Source organism: Phaethon lepturus, unplaced genomic scaffold (assembly GCF_000687285.1).
Source record: "Phaethon lepturus isolate BGI_N335 unplaced genomic scaffold, ASM68728v1 scaffold51628, whole genome shotgun sequence".
In the NCBI taxonomy this organism is placed as follows: Eukaryota; Metazoa; Chordata; class Aves; order Phaethontiformes; family Phaethontidae; genus Phaethon; species Phaethon lepturus.
The window spans coordinates 27,902-38,161 of record NW_010559311.1 but is presented as its reverse complement, the minus strand read 5'-3'; the positions used below and the strand labels follow the sequence as shown (position 1 = coordinate 38,161).

Below are 10,260 nucleotides of genomic sequence, written 5' to 3'. Positions count from 1 at the left end.
GTTTTATATATTATTTTATCATTATTATTATCTTTTTTACCTTGTCCTATTAAACTGCCTTTATCTCAAGCCAGTTCTACCTTTTTTCTGATTGTCTTCCCCATCCCTGGCTGGTGGGGTGGGGGATCAGCAAACGGCTGTGCAGTTGTTTTAGCTACCCGCCAGGTTAAACCACAACAGCTTTAAAATGTAGAATTGGATTCTTAATTATCTTGTATTTTTTTTTTTTATTCTGTGCTTTAGGAACATTTAGGACACTGGAGTCAGGGTCTAAAGAGCTCCATGCAAGATCCAAAAATGCAGGTGAGAGGTGTACACTTGTACTTTACCGTGGTTCCTGTCTAAGAAAGTTAAATGAGCTTTTTTCCTTCCTTCTGCAGTTTACTTTAATGATCTGATAAACCAGTGGAGTTCTGCATTAGGGCTGAATTGTACTTGCATCTCTCTGTAGTAGCATTAATTTGGGAGTCTCAACTATACTGTTTGCAGAAGGTCATTGTCTTAATTATCTTTGAGCTCTCTACACTGTCAAATTTGACCAGCAGATTTCTAAAAAGTTGTTGGGAAAGCAGGCAAACAGTGCAGCTTCTTTGTTTCCTCAGAGAAACCAACTAAAATGGGGGTGTGGTTTGAAGCCGAGCGAGCAGTGGCGGTTCCGGTTTTCTGGCAGTCAGCACTGCCTTGTTTTTAAGTGTGCTGCAGTTTCCCGGTTTCCAGCAAACTCTTAACTGCAACACCTCTGTGCCAGCTGACAGGATGTGACCCCTGGCTCCTCCTCCACCGTTTTCTTTGTACCAACAGGAATTTCCTGTGTGATTTCTTTTAACCTTCTGCAGTTGCTCCAGAGGCACCTCCCTCCCTCTGCTTCCCTGTGGCTGCATTGTGGTTTTCCTTGCGCTATATTTTTTTTTGTCTGCTGCCTACTTTGAGGGAGGTCAGACTCAAGAAGCAGAAATCTGACAAATGTCTTTTGTGGCTGCAGGGTATACAGGCTTTCTTGTTACTGTATTTAGAGAGAGCCCTGAACGGATCTTCCTTATCCACGTATACAACCTACTTTCATTTTATTTTTAAGCTATGGCAAATATATAGACAACTCCTCCTCAAAACCAAGCTTTTTAGCTCAACTCCAAAATGGGGAGAATGCTCTCCGTCAGTATTCCACTGTCTGGCAGACTAAGGCCTGAAGCTTGCATCCATTTAAGCTTGGGTTTTGGCTGGCTGACTGCTGCATGACCTCTTAACATTAGAGATGCATTTTTCCCTTTGTACTTCTTGGCAAGAGTATGTGTTCAGGAAGGATGGGTATCACAGACACTTGTAATGCTAGGTTCTTGAAATCACTGAATAATTTCAGTTGTAAAAGAACTTTGGAGGTCGCCCAGTCTGACTACTTGTGCTGTGTGATTGCCCCAGCCTTTGTTCATTTGCGTGCAGACGGGTGAAGATCCCACAGTCTCACTGGACCCCTTCAGGTGATGGTCCTGCTCAGGCTGAAAATAATTTCTTTGATAACTAATCAGATGGTCCCTATTTCTTGATTGTTTAGTTTTTGGTGCTTTTTTTTTACTAAATTCAAGTTTAAAGTGTTGACCTGCATAGAGTTGTAGGAGAAATAGATACCCATTCTCCTGGAAATGCCAGCAATTTCAAATGAGTCTTTCTACAGGGAATGATAAAGCTATTGAAATACTTGCTTACTTTTTAAACATGAAGCTGAATCTTCATCACTTAAGCGGAGTTTCATATAGCATGTACCAAGACAGTGCTTTCTTGACCCAAAAGATAAGCTGGTTTTAAAACTGTTTTTTGAATGTTAGAACAGAAATAACTGTTTGTGACTTAGTGTTAGCTTTATCAGTTGTAGCTATGAAGTAAATATACAAACAACAGAACTCCTATCTTTGCGTTCTAATCAAATATTAAATAAATGGCAATATTTCTTTCTTCTTGAAAACACTTGATCATGATTCCATTCACACTGGCTGCATATGCAAACACAATGTATATAAAAATATGACAGCATCAACCAGTCTTGCTGCTGAATCAGTCCTGTGATTTGTGTGCTGATAAATTTTTAATCTTGCTATAGAGCAAGACTGATCACCTCTGTATATAAACATATGAGAATAATTAGCAAAGATGACAAAAGACATCATTCATCTCCAACCAATAGACGTGCTGCTAAGAGCAGAAACAGAGCACACAGTTTCTGCTTCAGAACTTGACAGGTTTTTATCGACAGGGCCAGGTTGTCCCCGGGGTTCTTCACATGCTTTGCTACTGTTTCTCTTGATCATCTGCATCAAATTGTTGCAGAAGGCAAAACAAAATGAAAACAGGGCAAGAAGGGCATGATAGACGAGAATCTGTTTTTTTTGAGAGTCATCTTACAAAGTAGCACATTAGGTAGCATGAACTGAAATAGCTCCAACTTGAATGTTTTTGTCTTTGTAACGCCGACTGAGGTCTGCAGCACTGAGCATGCTATTTGTAGCACCTCACAGACTTGTGTTCAGAAGTCTGCGAAGGATGAGGCAGTCAGTGCATTCTTGCATGCTCCGTAGGGAGCACGGTGCTGTGATTTTTGTTTCAGTGACTGCAAAGCTTGAATGTAGCCTGATGGAAGTAGAGTTTCCTGGAGCTCACTAGTACCTGAGTCTAGGTGATTTTCAAGAGAGTTCATACCGACCTGTAGCAATAGTTGACTTACTGCTATGTAAGAACAGAAAGCTTTTTCCTTAAAGAGGGATGGTGGAACATCTCTCTGTATCTGCCTGGTGCATGGTATGGAAGAGGACACATAGCCTGGACCAACTTAGTTCCAGCAAAAGTCCTCCTTAAAGTGGAATGCTATGCTGCTTGATACTTCTCCCCATCTAGCAATCTTTTGTGGCTTTTTTCCTGGCAGTCCCAGTTGCACTAGCAACACATGCATGTGCTTAGGGACTTCTGCACCACAACGGGACATGTGGATGGATAACATCTCAAAATCCACTAAATAGAGTGCTTATAGGAATAAAATACTTAACTTTCAATCACTAAATAATCTGGTTATTTGTTTTGCAAGGTTTACAAAGACGAAAAGACTGTAGTCATCAAGGATAAATATCCCAAAGCACGTTACCACTGGCTTATCTTACCATGGGACCCCATTTCAAGCCTGAAGTCTGTCACCAGGGACCATCTTGAACTCCTGGAACATATGCATGCAGTTGGGCAACAAATGATCGAACAGTGCCCTGCCAGAGAGAGTTTGGAGTTCAGACTGGGTTACCATGCTATCCCCAGTATGAGGTAAGACCTACATGAGTCATCAGGTGGAGACCTTGTTCTTCTGGTTACACAGATTTGGGGTTAAATCTGTAACATGATCTGGCATTGCTAAAGAACAACCAATCCTCCCAAATGCTACAAACAGTTTGGTGTCTAAGTCCTTTGGGTGCAGCTGTGCACACACTGCTGCATACATGCCGCTGGGCTGCTCGTGGGTCTGGTGGCAAACACCTGTTGAGTTCCTGTAGCAGAACTGTAGTTGGGGCTGTGGTCTGCCTGTGGTCCAGTCCCAGTGAAAGAGGCAGCACTGCCAATGGCCAGGTGCTAGGGTACCCCGCTCCCAGGGCACCTGTTAGGGATCAGAGAGCGACTCTTAAGCCTATCAAATCCTACCTGATACTGAGCAAGGATTTGAGTCTTGTGTGTACATAAGTCCAGATCTTACAGTGTCCAAATGCCTGTGGGCATTGCAGTCCACGTTCCTAAGGTGTTCTCCACTTCCTGGACAAAGCTTTTGAGTTACTGATCCAGTCCCATTCAGGTACTGTACAAACCAAATAACCTTTTTTTTATTAAAACCACTGTCTCTGCCTTTTTGGAAGCTAGCAGGAATTTAGGCTGTAGCTAGGGGCTAATGGAATATGCAGGCTAGTGACCTTGACTTTTTAAGGGAGACGCTTGGCATGAGACAGTGCTTCCAGAACAGACTGGGTTTCTTCTGTCGCAGGACCATGGGTCAAACAAGATAAGACTCTCCTATAAGGCTGGCAGTCCGACTCTGCTGGATCATGTTTGCAACTGACAGTACTGCAAAAGAACTTCAAGCGTTAACTTTTTTTTCTTCTATCTACCTAATATATTTCTTTCAGTCAGCTACATCTGCATGTAATCAGCCAGGATTTTGATTCTCTGGCCCTGAAAACCAAAAAGCACTGGAACTCTTTTACTACAGATTACTTCATAAACTCTCAAGGTAATGATCAGAAAAGGTATTTCATAACATGTAATCCTGCTTGTGGGTTCTGGCTTTGGGCTTTTTTCCCAATCAAATGTGTAAGCCATAAATTCTGTTGTAATAAGTGAAAGGTTTTGTGTAATTTCAGATATTGGGGAATAGCACTAAGTGAAAGGCAATTAAATTTTGTGAATGGTTTAAATTAGAATGCAGTGATGACATGCTCTCCGTGCAAAGCAGCGCACAAAGATTCTGCAGTGTCCTGTGTTTCATGCTACATGCTCCTGAGACCTCTGGTCTCTTCTTTTTTTTCAGATGTGATAGAGATGGTAAGAAGCAAGGGAAAAGTGATGGTGAAAGACCATGTCTCTGAACTTCTCAAATTGCCCCTCAGATGCCATCGTTGTAAACAACAGCTGTCCACTATCCCACAGCTAAAGGAACATCTGAGAAACCACTGGCCAAAATGACTTTGCAAAAAATCGTCTTACAATCTGTCTTCAGATTTCAGGCTAAAACAAAGACCTCAAAGTGTTAGTGGACATGTATGTTTTTTGTTAACTGAAATGACAAATGTGATACAGGAGAAAGTAGCCTGGAAACAGCAGCATACTAACCTTGCAATAGCTTAGACAAAAAAAACCTAACCATAAAATAAAGTGACTTCTAAAATTGAAGGTGTGTTTGCAGCTTTGTTGTGGTACTGCCACACTAATCTGTATGTGAACTGAAGTTTGGAGGAAGTGTTTTGTTTGGATGAAAGGATTTATTTTAATTTGGAAGCTAAGGTGTGGAGCCCAGAGCTAGATTTCTGCTGAGAAAGAAAAGAAGCAAACAATGGTTTAGAGGTCTTTCTCTTGATGCCTTCTACTTGTCACTGAAGTTTTTCTGAAGTGATAATGTTGCAGAGCCTGGCATGGCTGATGGCACAACTGTCAAAGGAGTGTATGAGCGTGTGGGAAGGAGCAGCAGCTAGAGCGTCCCCACGTGCTGTGCCACAGCATGGCTTGAAGATTTCAGTGCTGCTGAACTTGCCCTGCATTATGGAGCAGGCATCACCCCTCACCAGGGTGCCAGGGTAGTCACTGCTCAGGCTCAAGTGGGGCAGCCCATCTCTTTCATGTACAAGGATGCCTTTAATCACTTATACATAAAAATACATGTATAATATGCAATGACCAGATTTACTGCTCCCCAGAGTAAACTATCAAGGTTTGCAGTTGCTTCGCTGTATATGTTGAGGTTGGTACAGAAATTGTGTGGTTTAATGCTGCCCTGCTTCTCTGCATCAGGATTTTGTTGAGCCTTTATCATTCGTTTGTCATCAAGATGTGAATTCTCAGATAGGCAGCAGAGCAGTAGTAATAAAAATCAGTTTCTGGGTTTGTAGGGTTCAATTTCATTCTAAGCCCAGCTTTGACTTAAGTAAGATATCCTCTGGGTGAAATGGCTTTCAGTAAAAGAGTACACAGAGCTTTTGTTATACAAGGAAAATGCTGGTTATAGCTCTTGATAATGTATTTTGTAGAGAGAGGGTGTCGTCTTCTTCGGTGCTGTCATGCAGCAATGTGTTACTACACACACTCTGATGGGGCAAATGGTGACCTGTTGCTGCTGGAAAAGAGCAAAGGTGTTCCTGTAGCAGCATCGGGGACAGTAAGGGTGAGGGAATGGCTGTGGCCTAATTTCAAACACCAGTCACACTTTAGGTTTTGCTGGCATTACTAATACTACACCTTAATTTAGAAAGCAAAAAAACAACAAAAAGAATGACAAAAGCACAGCCAATCTAAGTATCCACTCTTGACACAGGCAAATGAGGGCTTCACTTGGCCCCAGATATGAAGTAGTCCTAATGTGGTAGCAACAGGAACTATTTGTGGATCAAGAACCATTGCGAATGCTGGAGAACTGTGGTCTTCCTCCCATGGCAGACACAGGCCAGAAAGGAAAGTCACGCTGCTTCACCACTGTTAATGCCTCATGGCCTGTCACATCTGGGTGGGTGTCATGTTTTTTAGTAGCTCTCAGAGCAGGTCAAAGTGAAGCACAAACGCCTGCAATCCGTCTATACAGAAACACCGCACAGCTGTCTAAGTCACGATTGTCACACATTTGCATGTGGAGCACTGGTTTCTGAGGGGCAAGCCTATGTATGATGTCATAAGTTAGTGGCATCGGTAGAACTACTGCCAGCAGGGCTCCAGGCACACGTCTGCTGCTTATGCTAACCCCAGGTGGAGTGGTGGCAGGGCAATGCTACCAAGAAGCATGTCCAGCACTTGCTGTATGAAGTCACCGCTTTACAGGAAAGGCCTGCAAGAATAGCAGCAGCGGACGCAAGCTGTTTAAAGCCTATAAGGGACAGCCACATATCCATGACCAAGAGTAGCCTCAAGGCCATGAAGGCAACTAAAGCGGTAGTTGTAGACATTGGCACAGGTTACTTCAAGTGTGGCTTTGCAGGGGACCCGTGGCCTTCGTACACTGTTTCATCTACAGTTGGTAAGCCCATACGGGAGACTGGGAGCAATCAAAAAGAAACCTTTGTTGGAAGAGAGCTTCAGAACAGCAGCGTACCCTTAACACTCATCAACCCAATAAGACATGGCATAGTGGTTGACTGGAATTGTGTCCATAATACTTTGGAGTGTATTTTCCAGACGGAGATGAAGATTCAGCCAGAGGACCATGCTCTTCTGGTGTCAGTGCCTCCTCTGTGTTCCATCACTGACAAAGAGAGATATGCTGAGATGATGTTTGAAGGACTTCACATGCCTGCTGTCCACATTGCCTACCAGTCCCATTTATCCATGTACTCTTACGGAAAAACCTCCGCTCTTGTGGTGGAAAGTGGCCATGGTGCTTCGCATGTGGTTCCCATCTATGATGGTTATATTATACGTAGTGTCATTGGGAGAGTAGACTATGCTGGCTTGGACATCACATGTTATCTTAGGAAGTTACTAAATGAGTCTGGAAATGTGTTCACAGAACACCAGCTAAACATTGTACAAGATCTCAAAGAGAAGTGTTGTTACACTTCTCTGGACCTTACACAGGACTTGAGTTTGCCTGTTCAGAAACAACAAATGCATTACGAGCTGCCGGATGGACACCTCATCACTGTAGGCAAGGAGAGATTCCTGTGTGCTGAAGCACTCTTCAAACCAGCCTTACTTGGCTCACAGCAGCCAGGGCTTTTGCAGCTGACACTCAATTGTCTCAAGAAGTGTGATGCTGATGTCAACAAAAAAATGGTGGAGAATATCCTGCTGTGTGGGGGCAGCACTATGATGGAGAGCTTTGCCGACCGCTTCCAGATGGAACTGGCCAGGTTGTGCCCCAGTGACAACTTCATCACAGCTGCATCCCCTCAAAGAAAGTCTTCTGTCTGGATTTTTTGCAGCTGACACTCAATTGTCTCAAGAAGTGTGATGCTGATGTCAACAAAAAAATGGTGGAGAATATCCTGCTGTGTGGGGGCAGCACTATGATGGAGAGCTTTGCCGACCGCTTCCAGATGGAACTGGCCAGGTTGTGCCCCAGTGACAACTTCATCACAGCTGCATCCCCTCAAAGAAAGTCTTCTGTCTGGATTGGTGGGTCTATCCTGGCCTCACTCCTCTCTTTCCAGGAGCTCTGGGTTTACAGGAGTGAATATGAAGAATATGGTCCTTCTTGCATTTTTAAGAAGTGCTTCTGAGGAAGACACTGGGTGCCTTAGAAAGACCAGTGTTGACAAAGGGTACCTGAATCAATTCAAGAACATCTCCCTTCCACCCCTTGCTGTAATTTAAGAGATTTTGGCTTTTTTGGTGGATTTTTTTTTTTTTATATTGTGTGCCTGAAATAGTTTTTTTTCTTTTGTATTTAATGAAGCTAGACAGCAGACAGGTGACAAACTTCTAACGAGAATCAGGCTTCCATACAGGTACGTTTGCTCAGAAATTGGGACATTTCTTAAGCTAACTCCGTATTTCTGCATTAATGGCTTACTTCAATTCCTGATAACTCCCATCTGTTTGTAAAAGCCTCCACAGAAATCAGAAGAGCAAATTCAATGTGTCTGTAAAGACAGCAGCTGAGGCAGAATATATTTCAAGATAACATGCATCACCAAGACAGCAAAAGAGCATCCTAGTAGAAATCCAGGGAAAGCAGAGTCCTGGCTGCTGCTGAAAGGAAGCTAACTAAGGTTTAGCAACTGCAGATGCCAGAAGCAGGCGGCAGGTCATCCCCCCTGGAGGCTCCCTGACAACTCGGTGCTGCTTCCAGCTCTACGGCTCTTAGTCAAAAGTTCACTCAGGAGGGAGAGGGGTAGGGGAAGACAATGGAGTTCAGTGATGAATTACCATATGAATGACTTAGAAGACTGGTCTTCCACCTGGATGGCAGATTTCAAGTAATTTTGCCTTATGCGAGAACAGGAAAACATGTCTAAGACCAGAGGGTCTTCAGCTTTGACCATCACCACAATGGAAAAGCAGAAACACCCATATACATAAATTAAAGGAACTGCTATGTTTAGGCACAAGCATGAATCCTCAGTAAGCCGGCAGTCATTTTATTTTTTCTTGGGTTCTTTAAAGAGGGAATTTCTTTATAGACAATAGATAAGGCTGCACAGACCTCAGCATTTCCTGGCCTCAGATTTAGGAATGTCAGGAATTAGTGGTGTCAGTGTCGCATTTCACTTGCAGGGCCAGAGCCCTCCATACCTTGGAGACGATGGCAGACTCCCTCATCACTCCTTTCTCCAGATCTGAAAGATGGCTTCTGTATTTCATCTTGAACTATGTTACACTACCATTTTGAAGGCCCCGATCCAGTAAAACACTCCTACCCTGTGCAGCCTTTCCTGTGTTTTGCCATCTCAAGGATTTACTCTTGGCAAATCTCTTTCCAGTTGTAGTCACAGTACTTGACAACAGGCTTAAGCCATCCCTACACCACCCAGAACAGGCCACATGACTGAGAACAGCTGGAAATAACACCACTCCAATGCTTCATGTAACACTGACAAAGGATTGTTTCACCACTCCACTCCCAACAACCTCAAGCCAGCACAACACATACAGTGCAAGCTGTCACGTCCATCCCGGTATGATGGAGTTCTCGCATCACAAAAACAATGATCTGCAGTAGTAGACACATGCTAATGCTGTGCAGTAAGCACACAGCCCATTGCTGTGTCATTCAATGCCTCTCTCTGACAGGAAGTGCCTTGCTCATGCTGGCATTTTTCCACAGCACCTAACTGAAATGGCTTGCATTGAACAGCAGCTGCCAGGCCAAAATTAACAAAATTAACAAGGGAGGCTGCTACCACTGAAAAGGTTTCCAGCCTCGCCTGCAAGAGCTCCCAGGGCTGTTGCTGTTACTTCTCCAGTCAGATCATAGAAGTATTCTGGGGTAAAACCTAATTCTCAGGTATGAGGTTAGATCAGTTTCCAGCTGAAACAATTCTGCAATAGTGTATAGCATAATCAGGGTACTGATCTGATCTGCCAGTGCCATATACAGCAGCATTAGCTGATCTTCAAACTTGGATAATTAGGGTAGTATTACCCAGCAGTGTGTGACCCCCACCCCCTTCCCCCCAGCTTTTATTCATGTCTTCTTCTACCCAAGATTTCCCTGGTGTAAATGGGCACACTTTCAGGACAGTAATGGTTGTTGGTACTGCAGGGTTCACTCTGATCTAACAAAGCGATTCTGATGAAAATGTGGTATTACCAACATCCGGCTTCAACACAGAAAATACAACTCGTTTGTTCAGCAACTACAACAATTTGTTATTGGTACAGACTTAGTAGCGAGATGTCTAAACGAGGCTGAAGAGCTTAAAATGTGACCTGTCATCATGGCAGGTACCACCCGCAGGAGGGAGTGATGGCAGAGAAAATAGCCTGTCCAACACTGGTGGGGTTGCTTCATCCAGAAGTGAGGGAACAGCGGTGGGAGATGTTGGATTCAACCAGCAGCATTCAGAGCTGCACAGCCTGCACACATCTGCAGTGGGACGT

General features: G+C 43.7%; 2 protein-coding genes across 2 annotated transcripts; both read left to right on the top strand.

The window, feature by feature from the left end:
* Positions 1 to 243: 243 nt before the first annotated feature.
* On the top strand, positions 244 to 4,880 carry APTX (aprataxin; the record flags this gene model as incomplete). The annotated part of the gene is made up of 4 exons (XM_010293310.1): positions 244 to 303; positions 3,071 to 3,297; positions 4,146 to 4,249; positions 4,547 to 4,880. Coding segments are annotated over 4 exons (546 nt in total), but the record flags the coding sequence as incomplete, so codon positions are not given.
* Positions 4,881 to 6,612: 1,732 nt separating this feature from the next.
* ACTL7A (actin-like 7A) lies at positions 6,613 to 7,937 on the top strand. The gene is made up of 2 exons (XM_010293308.1): positions 6,613 to 7,568; positions 7,769 to 7,937. The coding sequence occupies exons 1-2, from the start codon at positions 6,634 to 6,636 to the stop codon at positions 7,935 to 7,937; spliced, it is 1,104 nt and encodes a 367-aa protein (XP_010291610.1). The 5' UTR covers positions 6,613 to 6,633.
* Positions 7,938 to 10,260: the final 2,323 nt, after the last annotated feature.

Coding starts and splice junctions, on each gene's coding strand:
- ACTL7A (XM_010293308.1), top strand. CDS start 6,634: ATGAAGGCAACTAAAGCGGTAGTTGTAGACATTGGCACAGGTTACTTC. Junction 7,569..7,768: donor TTCCAGATGGAACTGGCCAG/GTTGTGCCCCAG, acceptor GGAACTGGCCAG/GTTGTGCCCCAGTGACAACT.